At 38.1% G+C, this 26,234-nt stretch overlaps 2 protein-coding genes across 7 annotated transcripts in view; one reads left to right on the top strand and one right to left on the bottom strand.

The window, feature by feature from the left end:
* kcnd3 (potassium voltage-gated channel, Shal-related subfamily, member 3) overlaps window positions 1-15,811 on the top strand; it is a 117,741-nt gene extending 101,930 nt beyond the window's left edge. For 3 of the 6 annotated variants that reach the window (XM_055168032.2, XM_055168031.2, XM_055168033.2), the window contains exons 4-8: window positions 6,814-6,912; window positions 9,780-9,815; window positions 9,923-10,015; window positions 10,124-10,362; window positions 13,301-15,811. In XM_055168032.2, coding sequence (XP_055024007.2) covers window positions 6,814-6,912; window positions 9,780-9,815; window positions 9,923-10,015; window positions 10,124-10,362; window positions 13,301-13,505 — 672 coding nt within the window. In that variant the 3' untranslated portion in view covers window positions 13,506-15,811. The remainder of the gene's footprint in view (window positions 1-6,813; window positions 6,913-9,779; window positions 9,816-9,922; window positions 10,016-10,123; window positions 10,363-13,300) is intronic. The other 3 variants (XM_055168034.2, XM_055168035.2, XM_055168036.2) reach the window with 3 other exon arrangements.
* Window positions 15,812-18,616: 2,805 nt separating this feature from the next.
* ddx20 (DEAD (Asp-Glu-Ala-Asp) box polypeptide 20) lies at window positions 18,617-25,942 on the bottom strand. The gene is made up of 11 exons (XM_055167881.2): window positions 25,710-25,942; window positions 25,410-25,504; window positions 25,062-25,230; window positions 22,789-22,912; window positions 22,517-22,659; window positions 22,266-22,404; window positions 22,061-22,119; window positions 21,859-21,941; window positions 21,674-21,779; window positions 21,149-21,250; window positions 18,617-19,943 (listed from the first exon to the last, which is right to left on the bottom strand). The coding sequence occupies exons 1-11, from the start codon at window positions 25,900-25,902 to the stop codon at window positions 18,841-18,843; spliced, it is 2,316 nt and encodes a 771-aa protein (XP_055023856.2). The 5' UTR covers window positions 25,903-25,942; the 3' UTR covers window positions 18,617-18,840.
* Between the last annotated feature and the right edge of the window lie 292 nt (window positions 25,943-26,234).

Raw genomic sequence — 26,234 nt, 5'->3', positions numbered from 1 at the left:
GCCAATAGCGATGTTCATTCAAATGACAGTCCTTCCACAAATAGCACTCCCATATGAGAGCTATTGGGAGGGGTATGATGTTTGTCAGTTTTAGGAGGTGACCTTTCTCCATCTCACCTGTCGTATCAGACAACGCAATCCTAAACACTGCACTGTAACTTTACAGCAGGAGTTTTCAGCGCCGTATTGGTACACAACCAATTTTTAGGTTACAAAAATCCTGTGACCACCCACTACCACAAAACTATTTAAGGAATAAGTATTAAGCTGTATACATTTTAGGATGTCACATATTTTACTTTTTTAGTTTCTTGTCGGTTTCATTTTTATTGACACTTTATTACGCAACTCGTCGGAATGCTTGATTCTGATTGGCCAGTCGCGACATGGTTTGTTATTCCCAGATAACAACTGCTCAAAACTAACAACACACAGCAACCCAGATGCTGCAAATTATTTTGACAGGTACACTTGTTTAATATTACACAAAATGAAATATAAATGTCTTTTAACTCATTTCACACCAGCCATTTTTTGAAAAGTTGCCCGACAGCATTTTTTGTGATTTTCACAAAATGCGTTCCAGGAAAAATTTCTTTGAAAAATATATGAACATACAAATATATCAAATGAATGAACAGACCCTAAACAAACAAACAAACAAAACTGGAAAAAAATCTCTACTTATAAACTCTTAAATATGGGTATTTTTCCTTAGAAATACAAATTTTTAGTAAAAAGCTGAAATAATTGCATTTTTGCTGAAGGAATTTTGTTGGAGATCAGATTCAGAATGATTATCATAACATACACAGAGTTTAAAATGAGTAAATAACGTTTTGGCTTCAGTTTTTTCATAAATTGGGTAAGTGCCATCTTGTGGATAATCGCGGCATTGCAGATTAACATAAAAAAATTTAATTGAAAGGTGTTTTTTTACATATTTTCTGTTTGTATCTTAATAAAATAGAAAAAGAAACAAAATGTCCGGTAGTGGTGGCCTAACCGTGGGTTCACATCAGCCGCGTTTGAGGCGTCAAATTCCCGTCTACCGCGTCTAGTTTGCCGCTTGGACATTTTGAGTTTACTCGCTTCATTCGCGGATTAAATTTTAGTCATCGAGACATTCATGCGGAAATTCGCGTCATGGGAGGGGCTTCTGCGACTCCGCTCGTCACTACTACAGCAAGCTCCTGATTGGTTAACCCGACACGTACATTTTTTTGTAAAAAGCTGAAATAATTGCATTTTTGTGAAGGAATTTTGTTGTAGATCAGATTCAGAACAATTATTAAAACATACACAGAGTTTAAAATTTGTAAATTATGTTTTTGGCTTCAGTTTTTTTCATAAATTGGGTAAGTGCCATCTTGTGGATAATCGCGGCATTGCAGATTAACATAAAAATTGTTTAATTGAAAGGTGGGGTTTTTTTGTACATATTTCCTGTATTTCCTGTTTGTTTCTTAATAAAATAGATTGAAAGATAAATATGGACGGACATTAAAACTTCTAAAACAACAAGCCTGGTAGTGGTGGCCTAACCGTGGGTTCACATCAGCCGCGTTTGAGGCGTCAAATTCCCGTCTACCGCGTCTAGTTTGCTGCTTGAACATTTTGAGTTTACTCGCTTCATTCACGGGTGAAATTTCAGTCATCGAGACATTCACGCGGAAATTTGCATCATGGGAGGGGCTTCTACGACTCCGCTCGCTTCTGTAATCACGTCACTACTACAGCAAGCTCCTGATTGGTTAACGCAGCGCGGTTTTTTTTAGTAAAAAGCTGAAATAATTGCATTTTTGTGAAGGAATTTTGTTGGAGATCAGATTCAGAACGATTTTTAAAACATACACCGAGTTTAAAATTTATAAATAACGTTTTGGCTTCAGTTTTTTATAAATTGGATAAGTGCCATCTAGTGGATAATCGCGGCATTGCAGAGTAACATAAAAATTCATCAGAAACACATTTTTTAATGCAAATATTTTCTCTTGATTGACGAGATAACTCGTCAATGGCAGGGAAAGAGTTAATAACATATATGACATTATATTTACTTATTATTAAACCAAATAATGTGTTTGTGACATTTTAATGTCTTGTCTTATCTTAAAATCAAAAGTAAACATGGTTTATCCCAATGAAAGTCTGCATTCGTTAAAAATGAGCAAATATATTATTTCAAATCACAATTTAATGTTCCTTACCTTATGATGTAAACAGCCTTGTTTTAGTGGAATAATGTACATGCAGCTGAATGTTATCGTGAAATAAGCCCCTTCAGTGTGATACCATACAACTCAAATGTTGGTAAACTCTGCATTGGTACTAACTACACCAAAACTGTGGATCCATATTAACAACTTATATCTCAGACCATTATGACTAAACCAAACGTCAGCTCTAATATAACTGCAGTAACATTATTGATTGCAATACAGATATATAGGCTTGTTACAGCAAATCACAGGTACCTGTTAGGCTCCAGACAGCACTATCTGCAGTATCTGTATTATGAAATGGAGATTGATTCAGCTTTGGGCCTTTGCTTCTTCTCTAGAGCACTTTAGGGTTTCCCAGAACGCCCTGGACTTAGATCATTTCACGCACGACATCTGGGTTTGATGCAGAGCTATCGGAGTGAGCGTCACCTTAATGAAACTTTGATCAAAGTGAGGAAGGCTTTAGATTTTATATGCCGATAATTTTATCATTCGCTAGCTGATTGTGTCTCGCCTCACGCACATCCACTGCGGATTTATCATAGGGACTGCAGAAAACTTTATACACTACGGCTACTTGTTAATAATGAATGCAAATCATCCCAGTCAGAGAGCTATAGAGAACAGACAGATTCCTAGACATCACACAATCTTTCATGACTGATCACAAGCGATCTCATTATGCTCAAACTCTCGCACTTTATTCAAAGGTATGGGTTTTGTTTAAAGTTAGTTCAGGAATCAGAGTTTTGATCACAGTTAGTCCAATAATTGGAGTTGAGTCATTAGCCGGCAGTCAAACCACAACTCCCGACAACAGTATGGTTGCTTGTGTTAGTTCAGTAGTTTCTCGGTGTATGAGAAGCATATTAATGAGGTATTAATTTTTAATTTAGCATTTGCATAACAAGCATGGACATTGTAAATGTGTGCATGCATGGCCCTTTAGCAGTATAAGTGGAGATTTCAAAAAGCAATGACCAATTTATCCAATTCTTAACCATAAATAATAAACTTATGCATAACATTTGTGCTTCGGACGTGTCACGCAATGATGACTACAGAATCATTTATTTCCCTTAAGCTTTCAGCTCATCGATTATTTGCTTGCTGGATGATAAAACAAGTTAGCACAATGTCATAGACGTATATTGAAAGAAAGGCGTATATTGAATTTTTGGAGCTTTATCAAAACACTTCGAGGTGACAATTTAAACTTTTATCTCCACTTTTCTTTGGGTGAAACTTTCTTTGGTAAGACATAATCCATTTTAGCTTTTACAGCTTCAGTTTTAAAGATCGTCTAAAGTAATTTCCCTCAATTGTTTCTAAATACATTATGTTAGACATTTATTGCTGAAACAGTTTACAAAGACTGTGGACTATGTATTACTGAATTGTGGAGTTACACTGTTTTTCCTCACTTCTAAATTCAGGATTATTTGGGCGGGGTTAAAAGGTTGACTCGATGACGCACCAAAACCACAGAGCATGGCCTCACCCCCAACACATTTGCGAGCATCCATTCAGGTTGTTGCAATATTTGAAATTCGAGAGAGACAGCAGCTTTCCCGCGAGTGGCCGTGGTTTTAGAAACGACAGCCGACACACCCCCAAGATTTGAGGGTAGAGAATCCTGCCAATTTTTCCAAGATTTTGATGGTGGCCTAACCGTAGGTTCACATCAGCCGCGTTTTTGGCATCAAATGCGCGTCTACCGCGTCTAGTTCGCTGCTTGAACATTTTGAGTTTACTCGCTTCATTCGTGTGTAAAATTTCAGTCATCGAGACTGAAGACGCGGGAAATTCGCATCATGGGAGGGGCTTCTGCGACTCCGCTCGCCTCCTGTAATCACGTCACTACTACAGCAAGCTCCTGATTGGTTAACGCAGCGCGTTTTTCTGCCAAAGTTCAAATTTTTCAACTCGCGCATTTGCCGCGTCTACCGCACCGCGCTAAATGCCTCATTCGTGCCGCGAGCCCTCCAGATGCGTGTCAATGCGTCTTCACATTGACTTAACATTGAAATCACTCTTGCTTGAGTGCAGCATAAGACTTTTGCACAGTACTTTATGTCATTGAACTGACTCATGGATTAACAGGGATTTGTTTAGGTCCTTCCGGTTCTGCAGTTAAACTGGAGCTTTAGGTATTTTTCTCGGTTTCACTCAAAGCTAAAGGTTTTACACATAATAGGATGTTTTAAAACTTAATAACATTTACTGTTACATCTCACTAGTTGTAATTTAGAAAAGTATTTTCCAGTAGTTTTACGCTACATAAAAATGCCAGAACAGTTACGTTTAATGATTTAAAAATCTTGCTTTATACCTTGTAAAAATAAATGAACTTTGATATTTTTACATGCAATTTGTTTTGATAAAATATTGTATATATAAAATTTTAGACAAACTTTGTTAAACTTAAAGGTGTAATGTGTAAAAGGATCTCTTGACAGAAATGCAATATAATATAAATGACTATATTTTCAGTGGTGTATAAAGACCTTACATAATAAACTGATTTGTTTTTATTACCTTAGAATGAGCCATTTTTATCTACATCTAAGTCAGCGTCATGTTGCTACAGTAGCCCTAAATGGACAAACTGTTCTACGGAGTGTGTTTTGTCCCATGTTGTCTCAGACGATGACATGTTAGTCCTGTGGCAGCTACTGTAGCTTCTCATTGCATTTCGAAATTGAGGTTGGTTGCAATTCACAATCTCACCACTAGAAAACCCACATAACACCGTTAAAGTCACCATGAAATGGAAGTATCAATTGCCTAATTTTCCCCGTGGTGACGTGTATCCGAGTAAAACCGGCCTCTGAAATGAAATAAGGCAGGGCTGGATTTGAATTTGTCCATCGAGATCAGATTGGATCGTTTGAAGTTGGGTCGTGTTGCTAATTGCTAATCGCAGCGATATTCTCCCGGACCCCGCCCACCTGCCATACATTAGGACCGGAAGTAAAGAGAGATTGTTTTGAGGAGGGGATGAGATTTGCATTTTTGATTAAAGATTATGAGGGCACATGAATTTTTAAAAATTAATGAAGCTCACAGATAAATCATTTGTAAAAAATACCACAATATTACAAAACAAATTACAGTTTTTTATTTTACTTTTCATTGCGACTTTAAAGTGCAGTTTAGACAACTTTGATACAACTTTAAAGTATTTGTTTTAGGGGATGGTTGTCTATCTCCTGCATAATACCAACCGAAAGCACTTGTACTGTATGTGACACAACAAATGCTACTGATCTCAGTACAGTGCAGCTGTTCTTAGCCTTGAGATTCTCTGTCACATTGATAAAGAACCACAGCGCCGCTGCAGCCGTTTCTCCAACGCACCTTCTGCAGGGGTTGATCCACAGGAAAAATGTTTCTCATTTCTTCACGCGATAGCCGAAAATTGTTCCTGCGTTTGTTGGAAACACAAACGCTCTCAGAGGCCCAAACTGATTCCATTATGTGATGGCAATCTCCTGTGAAAAGAGCGGAGTTAGCACTCCTCTCACCCAGAGGGATTCCTGTGTGTGTTTGCGTGTGAGGATTTTAATGATGGTGTATGTTCTTTCAATCTGTGTTCAAGTGTGTGTGAGAAATTAATGAACATCAGAATACTGGTTTGATCTCAGCCAGTGAACTGATGCAATTGAGACACAATTTGTTCCTCTTCAATAATTTAAAAACACTCATTGGGCTGGGAAACAGTCATGCATCTACATTGAGCAGCCAACTTAAAGCCTAAATTTATTCTGGGGGTGAGGTGACCTTGAAGGGTGCAAAACTTAGCATCCTTGCAACAACACCATAAAGTGTGTAACGGCTTAGCAATGCCCTGACACCCACCCAGAACACAGTTTGACAAATTGTGCCTGAGCAATCACCTATATTTGACTGAAAATGTGATAAATGTATTGCACTGGCAATATACAGCCTTTTTATTACAGAAAAAGGCTTTTTTACATCTTAAAATTAAGAGAGGATCTGCTCTCTGTTACACTGTTACAGAATGAGTAAGTAAGTGAACAAATCAGACCGTTTTACGCCTTTGGAGTTGCGAAGATTAAAAATACTCCTCGTTCATTGTAAATATTACATTTTGATGTTCCTCAGAGGATTTGACTTGTGGTTTCCACCTATCATCCGTGCTGTGCTTATACAAATGACATGTTTGAAGAATTTAAACAGCCGCTCTGACTGATCATTTATCGTTACACAGCTGTGCTTACCGTAATTTAGAATTACAGACGTTTACTGTAATTTTCCATTGCACAGCTGCGTTTCTGTAATTTACCATTCGGTTACATTTTTAAAGCAGATGAGCGAGCAACCGTTTTTCTCATATTTGCTCCATAGCTGTCAGAGAGCTTCTGATTGGTTCGGTGGCTTTTGAAGGCTCTTGCATTTTTCATCATCTCATGACGGACAGCAATCCGTGTGAAAATCCATTTTGCTTCCTAAAGTATTTTGAATTACTCCTTCAACAGAGATCAGATTGAAACCCGGACCTTTGTGATGGAAAAGCCCTGGTAGACTGAGTTGTAACTTGGTCTCTGTGTGTGTGTGTTGACAGAAAGCCCGACTGGCCCGAATGAGAATTTCCAAGACTGGCACTTCTAGCGCCTTCCTGCATAGCAAGCGAAATGGACTCAACCAGTCATTGGAGCTAACGGTGAGAACACTCACACACATTCACATACACAAACTTTTTCATTTTAAAGTACAAGTTATTCGGATTATGTTCTCCGTTTGACTTCTTGTGGCTCATTGGATATACATTATGCACGGTCCCTTCTAAAAAGTGCTAATCTCTCTCATGCCGTATTTTAGCACTTAGGATAAAGTGTCAGGTTGTGTTGCTTCAAAAGTAATGGATCCGTGTGGCGTAAGCTAACTTTAACACGTAATAAAATCAATTATCGTATTTTCGTGTTTGCATAAACATCAGAATAATTTATGCAATAACATCCAGTTTATCGGGGCAGAAAGACGCAGTGCTGAAAATGTCTTAGTGTTTCTAAACATCCTCATTAGTAAGCTGTGCGTAAATGTGTGTTTGACAGTGCGGTCTGGTCTTTATTACTGCAGATGTTTAAAACTGCCATTTATAAAATGTCCTCATGTGTCTGAGGAACAATGAACATTATGAGAGTGAATACAAAGGAAAGAGACAGATCTGAGAGAAATCCAGAGATAGAGAGAGAAAACAACATTAAAAGTACATATTATGCTTCTCTGTAGTATACTTGATTCTGATTGGTCAACAGTGGCATTCAGATATGTTTGTTTGACCATTAAACTTTGTATTTGGACATTATTTCTGGCAAGCAAATCTCCTACAGTATGCAAGTTTTATTTCTCCGTTAGGAATGAACTCTGAATAATAATAAACATTATAATAAAATGGTTCCAAAAGCAATACATCCATTTTGACTCGTTTCAGTAAAAATGTGTTTTGTATTCCAAAACACTCTATTTTCTGTTTACAAACTTTCACATAGCATCTAAAATTTTAAACCATCATTTGATTTTCAAAGATTTATTATAAAAACGGATAATTTTTTCTGCAAAATGCAATAAATCCATGACAAATTTGCTATAAATCCAAAAAGCTATAAATCTATTAAATCAATATATAAATGTGCATTCATCTTTGTCATTTATATTCATTTAGTTGTTAAGTGGTTTACACTGATTAAAACTGACGTCATCGCTGAACTTTTTTGACAGCGATCAGCTGTTAATGTTTTGGTCCTGCTCGATATTCGTTGACTTGAAAATTGAAAGTTTTTCGTAAGATCCCCTGGGGTCAATGTGTTAGCATGACAGAAGCTTGATGCTGTTGGGAGAACAAGCAACAGCCGACATTTTTCGTCTCCCGAGTGCCTCTCACGTAAATTATTCAATTTTGACGGCCGTTTATTTCCCGCCACAGAAAACCACCAAAGGTTTACCAATGCCATCAAACATTTTTGTTTTTGTTTGTTTGTTAATCATGAAGTACCAAGTAGATGAGGAAAACTAGGATTCTGTGTGAATTCAAAGCACCGCCATTATTGTTTCCAGTGCGTGGAATGGTGCGTTGTGATTGGTTTAGTGGATTTATTGCATTCTGCAGAGAAGGAGGACTGACGTTTACCGCATTTTAGAAAAAAGGGAGAAAAGATGACAGAATAACACAGCGGATATCAGATTTTGCATAAAATGAAGACTTCTGACCTAATACAATACTGATTTTGGCGGTAACTATTTAAAAAAAAGTAATTTATCGCATTTTGGAATCAAACCTGAAATAAATATTTTATGTCCATTTATTAAATTATTTGGAAGTAAATGTGAAATAATATAAATAATGTATAGTCAGCTAGTCATTGTTAATAAGCATAAACTCCATATACTCCTTTATTTTCTATATTATAATTTTTACTTACAACTATGCATGTACCAGCATATCTGCCTATAATTGGTATCGGGAGATAAAAAGATATAGGTCAAATGTTTAAAAACAGCAGATTATATCCCTGAGGGCCGGAAAAATACATTAGAACTAATAAAATGTGATTATTTTTTAAATTGGATAACAATGATAACAGAATTGTAGTTTGTACGCGCTGCAATTCTAGGATTTCATGACATCATAATTTAAGCCAAGGAGTAAAAAGCAAAACTGTCGGTATTGGCACATAAATTTCAATATAATTTATATAAAAATAAGTTTCAGTGCATTCCTACTTACAAGTATAATTTATCTTTTTGGGTCAGTATGACATTTCACTGTCAGAAAAAAAGGTACAGAAGCTGTCACTGAGACCCTTTGATGAGATTTTAATTTAAATATGTACCTTTGAGGTACCACTTTGCAGCTTTAGGTCCAAAAGTGCACTTTTTGAAAGGGTTTTGCCCCATTTAAAGGCTTCTGTATTTTTGATTTTAAGAGTGTAGTTTAAGAGATTCAGTGCTGAAAAGTCAACGTTTTGAATCAGATTAAGAGTACGAACATGCAGCTATCAGGAATACTCGGGCATGTTACTGTAATTTTCTCTCCATCAGTATCTTTCTTTTCCTTTCTGTCTCACCCTCCTCTTACATCAGTCACTGACTCACTCATGTTATTTTGGTAGGTGTTAAGACATGGAAATGGTGAAATGTAGAACAAGTGTATGTGCGGTCAGCAGGGTGGCCCAGTGTGCAGTCAGTCTACATGTGCGATTTTTATTGAGCTACAGTCTCCACCTGTCTGTCCAAGTATACAAAGCACATAATCGAAAATGTTAAAGGAGAAAAAGATATAAACAGGTCACCCATCATATCCGTCTACTAGAGGATGTTCACAAGATCGATTAGCGTGTATACAAGAGTATACGCCAAGCGATAAATCTTTTGGACTTTAGAAAATATGGACGGTTACACGTCCATAAATGGGATTTGTTTTTTTTATGGATGACATATTGTGCTGCTCTGTTATGGATGTAGTTCATTCCAAACCCAGTAAACCACTTTCCATGTCTCTCCTCCCCCCCTCCCCCCCCTACACAACAGCAGATCCCCTATTACAAGATGAAACTTTCACCACAGGTACTGAGCCAAATAACACGCACTTTGCCCCTCTCTCCAATGCATTATTAATGTTTGAAATGTGGTGAAACCATAAAAAAAGATTTGAATGTTTGTGTGTACTGCAGGACTCCATGGAAGGAGACCAACAGCTGAAAAAACCCACATCTGTGTTGGAGAGTCAACATCATCATCTTCTTCACTGCCTGGAGAAGACCACGGTCAGTCAAAAGCACATACATGTATCAAGTGTTAGGCATGCATGTAAAGTGAGATCATTAAAGGCTGTTGACAATTTATTTAAAAAAAATCTCTTATTTTACATCTAGAATCATGAGTTTGTGGATGAGAGGCTGTATGAACAGGGCTATCTGCAGACAGCACTACAAAACTTCCCGTCGCAGAGCCCATCTCTGTCCAGTGAAGAGGGCGTCACGGGCACCTGCTGCTCTCGAAGAAACAAGAAAAACCACCAGGCTCTCAACGCCACACATTCACACACACACAACCTGCAGGAGCTCAGCGCATTGCATATCCAGTGTGGGGAACAGCAAAGGTTCAACACCAGGTTACACTTATTCACACATAAACACACACATAGATGATTTTATACAGTATGCCTATTTACTTAATAAGAACTATATTAGCGTTTATTTATATTATGTTTATTCTATGTTGCACACTGCCGTTTCACATTTTAAATCCACAAGCCCTTTAAATTCAAATGGAATTGGCTGTCAGTGTTTGATTTTTTTATCACCTGGAAATATTTATCCAAATAATACCATTTCTGTGTTTCTTTATCATTATTGTTGTGATTTGGGCTTTACTATTTTATTAAAGGTGGGGTGCATGAATTTTAAAAACACTTTGGAAAAGGGAGACGGGCCGAGTTCCAAAACACACTTGTTGCCAATCAGCAGTAAGGGGCGTGTCTACTACAGGCTTCCCGAGGGTCCTTGAAATCCTTGAAAGTTTGTGAATCTGGGGGGGATTCAAGGCCCTGGGAAGTTTTTGAAAGTATTCATACATGGATACAGGTCATTGAAAGGGCTTGAATCCATTTTATACAAGAAGTTTTCTAGAAAAAAACAAACAATTTAATTCCCTGTGTAGTATGATAATATTATAAAAATGTATAAAAACACACATGCTAAACTGTTCGCTTTAAATGCTTATATCTTCTGTATGCGAATGTTGATTTATACCAAAATGCTTTTTTGCATAGTTGTGTTTGACACATGAAAACGTCTCGGGTTACGTTTGTAACTGTTGTTCCCTGAGAAGGGAACCAGACGCTGCGTCTCCCTTGCCATACTTCCTGCATACCTGTAACGCCGTCTTTGGCAATATTTCATATAGCGATATACTTCCTGGCTCCCGCGTCACCCTGTCTTTGTCGTTAAGCCTCACTATTGGTTGAATTTGATATACACATTCAGATGCACTTACCCCTGAAGGCGTCCCCAAAGTGTCACCGCAGTGACGCAGCGCGAGTTCCCTTAAAAGGAAACTGCAACAATGTGTCTTAAAAGATAACACGATGTAACCTTGCTCTCACTTGAAATGTGAGCCCACATTTAGTCCTTAAATTTGAAGGTATTGGACCTGGAAAGTCTTTGAATTTGAAGTTTATCAAGGTGTGGGAACCCTGCTATTAACCAACATCGTTGCCTTGGTTGCGTATGTGTGGGGCAGGTCCACTTATCTATTTAAATAACTGGATTGCGCATAGAACGCTCAACATAACAGCGTGAGGTGAAGCCAGCGTTCGAGCGGCCATCTTGGTATCCCCAACCGGCAGAGGGCGTAATTGACTTGCATTAGAAATCATGATCTAAATTCACCCGGTTTACAGAGTATCAGTCACACAAGATTCATTTTTAGGATACGTGTACGTAAATTAATTGTTAATTCTGATGTTATTTGCAATATTTATATGTTTTAATCAGGCAGATTAAAAGATTTATAAAAAACTGTTAAGGTGAGTGTATCTGCTGCATTCTGTTAATGAACGTGTAGCTTAATGTCAAAAAACTTTATTTATACGCGTGTCAGCGTTATTTCTCTAAATAAGTTTAGGTAACTTGTAAAGATAACATAATTACAAAACCAGCAAATTATTGCCTGCACATACGCTACTTAAAGCATGATTTTATTATTTAGATTTCAGAATGAGCACGTACTCATACATAATAAATATGTTGCGGTCTGTCCGCTGATCTGATACTGTAATGAAGATGAATGTATAGTAACTTACTGTTTTAAAAGCAAAATTACTTTCAGTAAATAACTATGTACATGCTTAGGACATTTGCATTGTAATAATGTACAGGGAGACTTCAGATATAAAAACAGAGACTATTAAATTTATGTTTAATCATTAAAATCTAATAACGTCCATTGATTTAATAGAATGTTTGGGCATACCAAAATGGCAGCGCAGTGGCTTCACAATTGTGACGACATGCGTAATCCAGTAATTTACCGTACTTTCCGGACTATAAGCCGCACCGGAGTATAAGCCGCATCATAAATAACGTCTTATAAGTCACAGTGGACTATACGTTTATTTAGAAAATTATTCCACAAAATCCGAGCCGAAGAACAGACATTTAATCTGGAAAGGCAAGTTATTCAACTAAACAATAGCAGACAGAACAGCAGGCTGAATGAATGTCTGTACGTTAAAGTAATATTATCAGTTATTTAAACGATAAACCAAAGCATACTGAACTAACTGGAAGGTTGAATAGGCTAAATTAATCGAACAAGCCAATTAGCGTGAAGTTCGCATACTTGTCATTCAACATTACAGAATCTATTGAATTACATAAATACAGAAGCAGCATATGGCGGACTCTCGCGGCTGTAGACGGTAATGATGTCTCTTGCCTCATAAATGTCTAAATTAATTCATACTGACTTACAGGGCGCACCTGACTATAAGATGCAGACAGGGGCGTTGCACAAGATCTCGGGCCCTATGCATAGGCATTCCTGATGGGCCCCCATACCCCACCCCATAATATATTCCAGACTTTTCAAGGGCCCTCTCTTTCTTTGGGGCCCTGGTAATCAGTACTGGTTTTACCCCCAGTTCGACGCCCCTGGATGCAGCACTAGCCAAGTTATGAAAAAAACGCGGCTTATAGACCAAAAAATAGGGTATACAGATCAGTGGGCGGGTCTATTTAAAAGAAGGTCCAGATTCTATTGGCATAGGGGCGTGTTTGTTTAGGTGATTTCAAATATCAACATTGGCTTTCAGAGATCATGCACCCTGCCTTTAAATCTTTATTTCATAATGAATGTTAAAATAAAACTTTTCTAACAAGTAGCACATTTAGTTTAATTGTTAAAAGTACATTTAAGTTTTTACATTTTTATTAGCCCTATTTTGCCAAACTTTTCACATTTAATATGCATACATTTTAAAATGATGTCATTTTGTCGCTTTTCTCTAGCTTTCTAATACATCTTGCTCTTTTGCATCTTTGTTATAGTCGTTCCAGTCTAAATCTGATGTCAGTTGAATCGGGGAGCATGAACTGCAAAAGCAGTGGACTGGTTACCACGGCAATCATCAGTATCCCCACCCCTCCCTCAAACAACTCTCGAGCCAGTCCGGATGCCCCGCTCCCTCCGACCCCCGAAGCCCCACCTTTTCTGAATCCCAGCACTGATGTGGTGAAAATCTCGGCGCTCTGAAGGAAAACGGACCTCAGGAAAAGAAACTGATGAGTAGCCTGCCCCTTAGTGGGAGAAGGAGAGTACTGACTCAAACTTCCTGCGAGAAATAGGAAAGATGAAAAGGATGCGTGTGTAAAAGAAAGAGAGAGCAGGACAACCATGAGTATTCGATCCACCTCCATCAGGACTGATAAGATGAGGGTGTCACTGTGCATAAAACATTTTTCCTTTTCCTATAACGTTTTGTCATGCATTCTTTTTTTATCTGCAAAGATTCATATTTTAAGTAGAGATGAAGGGAAGAAGTCTTGTAAACATCTTGTGACTCTTGTTTATTATTTGTCTATTAATCACAGACAGCCTCTCAAAGCCTCGGCTTTCTTTATCCCAGATATGTTTGATTTTGATCTATACTAAATCTTAAAGGTTAAGCGATAAAATCATCAGAGTCTAAGGGTGAATGTATGAGTGCGACAGTGTTTCTTAGACTAGTTTTTATTTTTGGATTTAGGCATAACTTGAATGTTTCTACCCCGTGTGCGTACGTGTGCGTTACTGAATTTTCCCTCAAACTCTGAGCTTATTACACAGTTTGTGCCTCTCAGGGGGAGGAGACTTCCCCTCTTCTTTAAGCCACTGTCAACCCCTGAGCCCAAAATGCTGAGTCGACTTTGTAACGTCAGACCTGTCACGCATCACTTTGTAATATAGAACCAAAAAACGAGAGAAACATGAAAGTGTTTTTGAAAACTCTGTGACTACAAGCACAAGGCATCGCTGAGATTTTGTGATTATGATGTGTACCGAGCCTTGGTTTAACTGTGAATATTGTTGATAGAATATTTTGTAATATTTTGGCAAAACCAGAGCAACTGCCTACCCCGCCCCTTTTACGTCTTCCCGCCCCTTTGTGTCTGCCCCGCCCCTTTCCTCTGTCCACTGCTGGCCTGCTTCTTGTAGTTGTTCTGATCTAAGTGTTATCGTCATTATGGCTCAATGGGTATTAAACGTGTCTAGTTTGCGTAAACCTTACATGGGTAGGAAAAATTTTGATGTTTGTGTTTTTCATCAGCAGTGAATGTTTTCCTTCATTCTAGAGTTTCAGTGATTTATTGCCGTTAGAGAAGATACTAACAACTGTACCAACCATACAGAGCTATTCTCCACTGAGTTATAAACTCCCTCCATTTCTGTATGTGTCTTTGTCGCCCATGTTCAGGAAAAATAATGCCAATTAGAGAGTTCAAATTTGTGGATGTATTGAATGTCTCTGTTGTTTAGTATGTGTTGTTTACAATTTGAGAATTGTGTTCACAGATACAAACTTGAGAATTGCCAGCAATCAACCTCCCCGAGTTTCACCTGTTGTCCCGTAAGCCCCGCCCTTTACATAATCCCATGCCTTTCCCTTAATCTTCACTCACTTGTGCCTCTAACACCAGCATACATAGAAATTGACCCTCCTTAAGACTCATACCTGTTTTTGGCAAATGACCAGTTCTCTTAAGACATTACAAGCCAAATTTCCATGGAGTATTTCAAAAGGATCATTAATAATATGAACAGAAATACTGGTATGTAAAAAGTATAGTATTACAGGGAAAAGCACATGTGACATATATCAGGGTATCTGGCCCACATTATTCTTTATCAGGTTTTGTAAACTCTTACAAAATTGTTCTTTAGTGGCACTGAGTTCATATGGCCACTATCTTACTGTTTGTTGTAAATACAATCCATGACAAACATCTAAGCGCCGCTATAAAAAATAATCTGCATATTTTGGTCCAAATTATGTTTGGTCGCATTGTGATTTATTGATTTTTATGGATGTACATAATAAATGGGAAATATGGAAATTGTGTAATTCATCAGAAGAGACACACCGTGTGGCCAATAGATTCAGAGTTTTACAATAATAAATGTTAAGTATTGGGTCACTTGTGATCTTCACATTGGAGAGCAGTAATGCGTTCAAGTTACTTTGACTTTGTCTTTACATGCAGGAGACGCTGGATACATACATGTGATAGAAGTTAAAATTTTAACAGCTTTGTAACTATTCATTTGTGCAGTCCATACAGGTGACAGAACTGCTTGTAGTGGAGTTCTGTATGTGCGCATTTACACACATCAAGGGTCTTTTTTCTTCCTTCCTCTGTGTGTCTGTGCTTTTACTCTCTTTGCTTTGTTTTGTTTTTTTTATAGTCATGTTGTTCTATTTAACAGATTCCTGTTCACTGTCAGATGTTAAATATTATTTATGATCTTGTCTTGTGTCACAGTTGTGAAACGCCTGATAAATTAATTGTATCTGCCACAAATCTATCTGCTGTTTATTCAGTTCTTCAGACAAATAATTCAGTGCTGAGCCATAATCCCACAGCAATCTATTATTAAGATTTCACACCAGTCAGGATTTATTTTTAGATAACAATACATTAATTTGCTTAATACATGGATTCGAAATTGATATTGATTTATCAATATTAATTTTAAATATTTTAGTAGCTGATCCTTTTTGATTTTATTATCTGATTTATAACAAGCCTGACAAAAGAAAAGAGCGGAGATACATTAAATCTAAAAGTAGTATTGGTCTCGCGCAGTACCAGGATGAGCAGTGTGTCATCAGTTTTAGTGTTTGTTACTGACCTCTTAATGTCACAACTGACCAATTAGAATCAAGTACTCCAGAGAACTGTGTATATTAAGTTTATTTAGAGATATACTGATAATAAATGATGTACCTTATATGTGCATCATTAAAAAGTTACTAATCAATTACACATGCAACAGCAGATAATTCAAATCAGATATGTTTTGTCTCATTTAAGTCACTTTAAGGATTTCTGTTTTATATTATGTTGCTATGTGCAGCTCTGTCTGTCTGTGACATCAGTGCTCCATTGAATTTTAGGTTATTCTGGACAAAGATTTGATAAACATATGACCCAAAGTTTAAACTTTGTTCTTAGGGTTTTTTACACAGACTTTAAAGTGAAAATACATTAGATTTTGTGCAATCAATATATTTATTCTAATTGGTTTGCATGTTTAAAACATAATGTGCACTCTTAAAAATGAAAGTTCTTAAAAGTTTTTTTGTGAGGCTGTATGATTTCATAAAGAACTGTAAACATTCACAGAACCTTTCTAAAGCAGAAAACTGTTTATCAAACTATACAAATGTAAAAAAAAAAGGCGGGGATATAGGCTACTTATTTTAGGAACCTCTGACTGGTTTTCTTAAGAACCAAATGTGGCTCTACACTGTTAAAAAATTCTGTAGAAATTCAGTATTACTGTCAGCTGTTTGCCAGTAACTTACTGTAGATTTAATTGTATGTTATTTAACAGTTTGTTCAAAGATAAATGAACGTTAAAAAGACTAAAAACAAGTAAAGCATGATACAAATGTCGATTTCTAGAATCCTTTGCAAGGGGCTGTTTTATAATCATTTTATTCTGTAAAGACTTGTTAATGTTTCAAACTCATGCAACACTGAAAAAAAGTATTAATTGAATTGACTATTTTTTTAAGGTAAGTGGTTGCAATCAATTTATTTAAGCTACATTTAAACAAAAGTTTTTTTATTTCATTTTACTTTACTAATCTTTTTTGTTTAAATGTAACTTAAATAAATTGATTGCAACCACTTACCATTAAAAAAAATTGTAAATTGAACGAATCATTTTTTTCAGTGAACAGCCAGGGCTACAAAACAGAAAACCACAATGCATTAAAAATCCATTCATGTCAAATGTATAAATTTATAAAATATGTAGGCCTACTTAAGTGTTCCTCAATTGGTAAAAACATTGCTTTAGCAATGCAATTAATCTTTATGGGTTCGATTCCCAGTTTTTTAGTACATTTTTACATCACTGGCCAAACAAAAATGTATAGAAGAGGATGAAGACAAAATATCACAACAGGTTTAATTACATACAGTAGTCACCTGATTCCGACCAAAGTGCTCGGACATGTTTAGAAAGAGTTTAGAACTTATCGGTGGTTTGAATTGAGGCGTATTTTCGAGATTTGCCGAGTTTTTGTGCGCATGGGGCCGCTGTCCATGGTGCTGAATGGGCCGCAGGATTCCAACCAGGTAGGTGTCTTTGCAAACCCGTCTTAAAGGACACACCACTGTCAGTGATTTTGTTAGAATGCTGTCTCACAACCAAAAAGATGCGAAGATAATGAAAACCCCCAGCAAACAGCACATACACGGCATACCATAACGGTCGCAAATGCCGGCACATCAAGTAACAGGCCGAATCATCGCTCAGTGTCAGAGCCAGAATGGCGAAAATAAGTCCACAAATCCAGACTCGTATACTTTCGTTCCTATTTGTGAAAGGAAACGCAACGGTGTGGCGGTATCTCTCCATGCTTATGAGCGCGAGCGTCAGAAACTGCACGCAGGTAAACAGAGAATTTGTAAACTGCTGCACGCGACACAAAAAGAGTCCTACCTCAATATGATTTTCTCCTTGGATTAATGACGCTAAAAACAGCGCATACGCATTTGGAAAAAAGCCACGACAGCGAGATTTAACTTTTGATTCAAAATTTAATATGACAAAGCGCGCGTTCCCGTTTAAAGTCACGTTAGGCGGCCAAATAAAACCCATTTAAGCAAAGTTACACGGCACAGTAACGATACAAAGTATTTGCGCACCTGTCTACAATTCAAAACAAGACTTTTTCTGCTTAGCATAGGTTATAGGTTCAGTTTGAGGGTTGACTGAGTTTAAGACCCTTGCAATCATCCCACCCCCTCTCGAGTGCCCATCTCCTCCTAGTAATCACATTTTTTTCAGAGGACCAACAATTACTAGGTTTGTATAAAGATCATCATCAAAGGTAAATATCCTCGACTTGGTCTAGAAAGGTCATTTAGAATTGGTTTCTGGAGGCACCTGTTAATTTCATACCCTTGACTGGTTTTGAAAAGCACAAGTTGATTGCTGCTAACGAGTTGAAAGCTCAGATTAGTAGGCGTGGCTTATGATTGCACACATTTCATATGCATGACGACAAATGTTTTGGTTATTATTAAGATGAACATTAGACCGAATGATTGTTTCAAACGCATCTCATACCATTGCAGCCAATTGCAACATTTTCAATCTCCATCTCTAGAATCTCATTTTTATTAAAGAACTAAATACAGTGAAGATCATTAAACCTTAAGCACTGTAAACGAATTGCAATTAAAGAAGCCCATTAAAGGCAAATATGCACAGAGTAACAACATTTATACCCCAATAATAGAGGCATTAACAGCAGTGAATGTCAATGGATACATAGATAGGTTCTATACATGACAAAGTCATTCGTTTCTGTTTAACGTTTCATCATTTCCATCATATAGATGGAATTTGTGTAATACGCTCTCATCCAGTTAAATTGTGATTGGTAGTAATATGAATTGTAATAATCGACCCAGGCCCTGTATGCATTCCAATCCTCCTGCTCTGCAACTTCCTCCTCCAAATCATCAGTTTTCTCTTTTCTCCTCCTCTGCCCTGTTGTCGTAGACTTTTTGTTGGATTTAAAGCCTGGATGACCTTTGTATTGAGGAGGATTATTGTGTGACTGTTTGTTTCTGCCATGTCTTGGTTCTCTGGCTGCAGGTAAAGATGACTTATCCCGCTGGTTTACATTGATGCCCACTGGAATGTGTACATGCGAAACGTCCTTGTCTGGAGGAACATGTGTGTGATGTTTGTGTTGTCTGGGAAGTGAAGAGTTTGATTCGCTCTCTACCTCCATCTTGGACTCGGAAGAAGAATCACCATCATCAGATGATGGAGAAATGTCTGAAGTCTTTGAGCCAGAGGTTGGCTCTGAAACTTCCTGTTGTAGAGGAAGATCTAGATGGGAGTGTGACACATCTTGAAGATGGGATTTATTAGCTTCAGTTTTATCCTCGTTATGATGGTCATCTTGGCTGTTTTGCAGGCCATTAAATGTGTCCTGACTTCTGATGCTACCTTCATACTGGTGAATGATTTCTACAGATCGTCCCGGACCTTCTGTTATGAAGCTCTCGTAATCCGCCTCAGCCTCACTGAAGGTCGTAAGCCTTCGTGCCCGTGATTTAAAGGACGGCAGTGAAGGAATTTTGGGAAGGGGATCACTCTGCTCTGCTTGGATGGCAGTCGAGTGAGGTTTAAGGTTTGATGACGATGGTCTTTGCCTTGCAGGTCTGGGAGAGGGACTTTTAGCCTTGGATTCAGCACCACTGTAAGGTTTATCACATGGTCTTTGGTTGACCTGTGATATTTCAGATGCCCTTGAAGATTTATTTGATGTGGGTTCTGATTTAACCCGTTTCTTTTTCTCTGGTTTGGGGGCGGCAGGAAACTTCTGAGGAGGTTTGGAAGGGGGCTCAATGATCACGTCCCAGTCACAAGTCTCTTCCATGATCCCAGGCGGGATTGGATCTTGGAGAGAATCAGACAGATATTAACATCTTAAGGAAAGCAATTCCATCATTATTTACTTGGTCGCCACTCACTTTCATTGTACTGAAAAAAACAATTGACAGAAACATATACAGGATTGGGATGAAATAAACACAATAAAAAAATAGGGATGCACCGAAATGAAAATTCTTGGCCGAAACCAAAAAAGAGGAAACCAAGGCCCAAAAACCTAAATAAATCATTATGCCAATTATTAGTACAAATGCATTTATGGCTATCACTGTGTACTAACTTTACTAGGGGTGTGTGACGGATCACATTTTTTTTAAGATCAGCGAAAAGGGGGTGGGGAAAATCTAATAAAAAATAAAGAAATTAACAAAATATAGAAATTTATAAAAAAGAACAAAATTGCACATTAATAAGGGCTAACATTAGCATTAGGTACAGAAATCGAATAAAATGAGTTATAACACTGTCTTTATTGTATAAATTAAATATATTATTATTTTTAGAGCTACAGAAGTGATTTTCTCTTTGTCTTGGGTTGTTTGATTAACATTAATGACAAAGACTTAAGTAGGTTAACTGAGGTTACGGTCTCTTTAAATAAGCAGAGACTGGTTTCTGACTGTTATCTATACATACACTAAAGACATAAACAAATGTTTTTATTAGAAAAAGAATACTTTGAAGATAATTTTGTTTATGTGTGCCCTGTCAATAACAGAAAGAATTTACGTTCGCTTGTTTGCGTCTCACTCGTGTGTGCACTATTGAGGGCACTTAAACGCACGCGCAGCAGAGACCGAGGGCAAATCCCAAACAGCGCAGCATGCAAACGTTACGTTGTTTTTCATTGTTTTATTCGGCCAATGTATGTTAATGGACTACAGTATGAGACACATTTGTGCGACTCTCTCTCAAGTTTACACACCAAGAGTTCTGATCTTTAAAGGCGTACTCACTGTGATGATCACATCTGGACCGGACTATTCAACCGCATGTGCCTCTGTGCGTACAGACAACCGCTCTCTTTAGCGCCTTTTTGCGGTTAAATACATCCACACCGCATACATGTTGCTTCAGACAAGCACGTGCAGGTCGCGGTTTCTGTTTGCGTCATCGTATTGTTTCGGAGATAAAAGTCTTTCTCTTTTTTTCGGCCGAAAATTTTCGTTGGCCGAATATTCGGTGCATCCCTAATAAACAACCATCTTCACCTGGTAAATGAGTTAGATTTAGGGAGCATTTCTGAGCTATGGCCATCATCTTATTCTCTTCCTCTCCATGGCAGCAGTAGGTCACGGCAACCCCCAAAGTACCTGAAACATAAGCACAGAGGTCATTGTCAGATCAATAAAAGAAATAAACATTGCTGCTGATATAAGGTTTATATTTCTGTCATTTATATGAGACTCCAGTTGCCACTGCACATCATGTTCTGGTTACCAAGATGTCTCGAGCATCCAATTATAAATTCAGATTGTGGAGTGCCCCGGTCATTATTATACTCCTGATGAGTTTGTGTTTAGCAGCTAATTATGTTACTGATTGCTATGGTTGACCTTTCAGACTCTGACCCCTGTCTGACCGTCTCAGAACAGATGTCTAGCTCCGCTCCACATCTCTGATTAAGTACTCTCATGTAAATGTCCAAGATGTGCATTAATTAAAACCACAGAGACAAGGCTAAGTAAGTGTTGGTGTGTAATTGTTTTGTCGTTAAACTTTACGATCAAACGCACCAAATCTTCCAGCACGACCGATGCGGTGCATGTACGTCTCCCAGTCCTGAGGAACATCCAGATTGATCACCAAATTCACCTTTTCGGCATCAATACCACGTGACGTCTGTAAAAAAAGAAAGAGATTTACAATAGGAATGTCATGCTTGGGTGTTAAAAGCTGGATGTTTTATCAGATATCTCACCAGATCTGTTGATATTAAAACTCGACACTGATATTGCTTCAGCTTCCACATCGCCTCTAACCTCTGATCCTGACTTAAACCACCTACATAACACAGCAAGAGATTAAAAAATAATGAACATTTATAATGCACTTGAGACTTAATTTAATGCCCAGATGATATTAAGTTTGGACATATTACTATAAAACTCTGTGAAACTTACCCGAGATGCAGACTGCAGGAAGACCTTTAGATGAGAGGATGTCAGCAAGGTGCTGAGCTCTGCAGAACAACAGCTCAGCTTAGTTTTTTATTACTTATAGTAAAATCACAGCTCTTATAATAAGTCTAAACCATAATGCTTAGTGTTAGACTAGTATATACATAAATCAGCATGAGTAATGTAAGTAGAAAGGTGCGGCACTTGCCTGCTATGGAGATTAGAGAACACCAACGCTTGGTTAAATGGGATTTTACTGAAGAGTTCAAGAAGACACTGAAGCTTCTCCTCAAAGATTTTATGAGGCAATGAATGAGAGGGCACTATCTTATAGTACTGCTTAAGCCCTGGAGGATTAAAGCAAAAAACAATGACACCATCAATGCACAAACAATGATTTAAAAGATACTGCTCTCTTTCGTAAAAAACAAACACGATAAATCTCAAAGGATTGCTGACCAAGGAGTCCAGGATCTGTTGGGTTGAGTCGCACAAATGTAGGCTCTCTCATGTATCTTGATAGGTATTGCGCTAAGGATTCTGGGTAGGTGGCAGAGAGCGCCAGCATTTGTTTATTTGTGGGTAGCGAGGAGAAAATCCAGCTTACACAAAGTGACAGGTACACGGAAAGCAAAAAGAGAAAGATCAGATAACTCATATATTTTAATCTAAATACAGAAGTCACAAAATCCAATTAACCTCTGTTTTTCGGCATCCGGCAAACAACTTACTTGATTTGCTCTTGAAAGCTGCTGCTGCTGTCATCCTCTAGCAGTTTATCAGCCTCATCCAAAACAAACAGACGAATGGAGGATGTAATTAGGGCTTCCATCTCAATTAGCTGCTTAATACGGCCTATAAAAACAACATGAAAATACTGTTTTTCCAAACTGTACACACACTATATTAAAGAAATCTGTCAATTATTTTGTGCTTGAAATACTATGAAGACAAAACTTTATGTCCAGGGATTTTCTTGCATAGAGAATTTGAAGGTGGCCAACACCAAACAGGTGTCTTTTTAATGTGTCTATAAGAAAAGCAAAAACTATTGTTGCACTCTATGCACTGAGTTTCTTTAATCATTAAATTACTAAAACACTAAAAAAAGGTAATTGTAAAAATTGCTTGTAAAGTGTATTGTTGAGTCACTGAACACATGCATGTTTATCATGTTAGCACTACCTCCCTTTCATTTTGAGCCAGGATAAACCTTGATGTCTTAGTATTTTTTGTTGTTTACCAGTAAAAATATTTAAAAAATACTAAAATAAAGACAAATTTACTGAGAAGCAAGATAACCTAAAATATTAGGTGTTGTTCACTGTTGTTTACTTATTAAAATCAAATGTGCTTTCTTATGAAACAAGTAAAGATTTCTGCCAGTGGGATTGTCAGGTCTATGCACAAACTCAAAACGATGTTTATGATTGTAAAATTAGTGTTCCAACCCTCCTACTTGTCTGAAATTGGGGTTAAAGGAGCACGCCCAGACTTTGGGAATTTAGCTTATTCACCGTATCCCCCAGAGTTAGATAAGTCCATAAATACCTTTCTCATCTCCGTGCGTGTTGTAACTCTGTCTGACGCAGCCCCCGCTAGCTTAGCTTAGCACAAAGACTGAACGTGAATGGCTCCAGCTAGAAGTGACAAAATAATGCGAACGTTTTCCTATTTGTGTGTTGTGATTTGTGTGGTCACACCGTGTACAAATAACAAGGTGGTATGAGAGACAGCGGTCTTTTGGCGGTGTGCATGCTGGGAACTGTGTTCTCGGGGGGCGAGGCACTGCTACTGGGCGAAGTGATTTGCAACGAACTCTCTGCTCCTCACCAGGGGCTTCTCGGGTGCTGCAAGCAGGTCGCTCCGCCCAAGTGGCGGTGCTTCGCCTTCTGAGAATACTTATTGGGAGCAGTTTGCTAGCTGGAGCCATTCACTTCCAGACTTTGTGCTAAGCTAAGCTAGCGGGGGCTGCGTCAGACAGAGTTACAACACGCACGGAGATGTGTTATAGTTGTGCGTAGGTCCGACGGCATAGGTTACGCGTCGGTTTTCATTTATACTTTTGCCTCATCGTCCGCATCGACATGTGAACACACATGCAGACCGCTGGTAGACAGTATCCACGCGGGTTACCACAATAGCAGCGCGGCCGTCAACGAAGAAGCAGCTTGGGAAAATTTAACCCACAAGTGAAGAAGAAACATCATCTTGTTGTGTATGTTTTGAGATGACCAGCAGTGACGAAAGTAAATAAACAGTGACTAATGTTGCAGTTTGAGTTAATCACTCCTCAACTTGGTCCATCCTTGTTCTCTTTTATCCCATCTTTGTTCTTAACGTCGCAAACGGAAATAACTATGACACAGTTTTTATTTACCTGACGGGAGGGGTTCTAGTGGACCAATCACAGCTCGTGCGGTCCGCATAGAACTGACGCGCTGTTAAAGGTCCTGTTCTTTCTGTGATTTTGAAGATTTGATTTTGTTTACAGTGCGCATTATAACGTGAGTTCTTGTTTCACGTGTAAAAAAAACGCAGTATTTTTCACAAAATTTACTTGTCTGTATAGCGAGCGCTGTTTTCACTGTCCTAAAAACGGGCTGATGTCTTCCTTGTTCTATGAAGTCCCTTCTTCAGAAATACGTAGCGAGTTCTTATTGTGTAGTTTGTTTAGTGTGTTGTGATTTGATAGCAGCTTAGTTTGCCGTTAGCTTAGCTTGCGACTGACGTATTCCTGTGGGCGGAGTTTATTAAAAAAACTGTTCTACTGACATCATTAAAGCAGGAAGTAGAGAGCTGTAGTCCAAACTGGCCGTTCGCTGTAGGCTTTGAAAATGTTTATAGCAACATTACATTCTAACTAGAGATAAAAAAATTGGATCAGAAAGAACGTGACCTTTAAAATTTGGCGAGGTGCAAGTCAGCCTACGCAGAGGCTACGGATAACCTATGGCGTAGCTATGGTATAGACCTTACGCATTGGACTTTAATGATGTCACACCTGGTGAGCCGATAGCAATGTGGCATTTCTTTAGGTGGAGTTTATCTTGACTGACAGGCCGTCCCCCAATGAACACATGACACTCTAATCCCTCCATAGCACTGCCTATTGCCATGACAACAGAATGGATCTGCACAGCAATCTCCCTTGTGGGGGCCAAAACCAGCACCTGTGTGACAAGAGAAGTGGCAGAAGAGATTGAAAATAAATTAAGTTGAAATAAAGGGTGAATTACTGTGAAAGGGAAACAAACAAGCAATCACAACATATCAACAGGGTATTTAATAATACAGTTTTGTACAAATGGTAATAAAATATATTCCCAAAAATTAATCAACTATAAAACACCTGTGTGACTGTATTCTGCAGTATTAGGGTGTCCAACGCAATCGTAGTGAACACGCATGTCTTCCCTGTGCCAGATTTAGCTTGAACAATTAGATCTGAACAGGCAAAAATAATATGAAAACACAAGAAAGGTGAAGATCATTATTTACATTTAGTGCATTTGGCAGACGCTTGTTTCCAAAGCGACTTGCATTTAAGATGAACATTTTAGTATGTGTTTTCAACCCAGAGAAATCAATCCCATGACATTTTATAAATAGGACGTTTTAGATATATTTCGTATTTTATTAGGTCTCGTACCTAGCCCACATCTTCCCAGTGGGATTGCTTTCAGTTGAATTGGAGATGGTTTTTGAAAGCCAGAGGCGGCTAACCCCTCGAGCACAGGTTTGGAGAGCAATAAAGAGCTGAACTCGACCCCGCCGTTACTCTGTACATCATCGGTCCGGGTTCTGGTTTGCAGCTCGTGCGCTGCTCGCATGGACGTCGCCATTTTTTTATCGCGAGTCCATTCTTCTTCTTCTGCACTGAATAAATAAGTTGAGCAGAAAATAAATGCGCCCCCTAGCGCGCAGACACAGCTTCTTAAACCACTGTGCAACACACGACAGAGGGCGATAAACACAACAACATTGTTGCTTCAAGTTGATAAATGTATATCAACAACAGCTGTTTCGAATAGTTTGCCGTGTACAGTTACGCACATAATCAAATCAATTTAAGTATTAAAAAGACGGTTTACACAATTAAGTTATTTAATTTAATATATTTAAAATATGACAAAGCAAACATTAAAATAAGATTTTAATTGTTGAGATACACTGG

The sequence above is a fragment of the Misgurnus anguillicaudatus genome, chromosome 5 (genome assembly GCF_027580225.2).
Source record: "Misgurnus anguillicaudatus chromosome 5, ASM2758022v2, whole genome shotgun sequence".
NCBI lineage: Eukaryota > Metazoa > Chordata > Actinopteri > Cypriniformes > Cobitidae > Misgurnus > Misgurnus anguillicaudatus.
This window is presented reverse-complemented; position numbering and strand designations above follow the sequence as displayed.

Bases quoted from the DNA above. Each gene is read 5' to 3' on its own strand.
- ddx20 (XM_055167881.2), bottom strand. From the start codon at position 25,902: ATGGCGACGTCCATGCGAGCAGCGCACGAGCTGCAAACCAGAACCCGG. The intron at 22,405-22,516 runs GTCAGCAATCCT...TTAATCCTCCAG, and splicing joins AACAGATCCTGGACTCCTTG to GGCTTAAGCAGTACTATAAG. The intron at 21,780-21,858 runs GTGAGATATCTG...CTTTTTTTACAG, and splicing joins TTTTAATATCAACAGATCTG to ACGTCACGTGGTATTGATGC.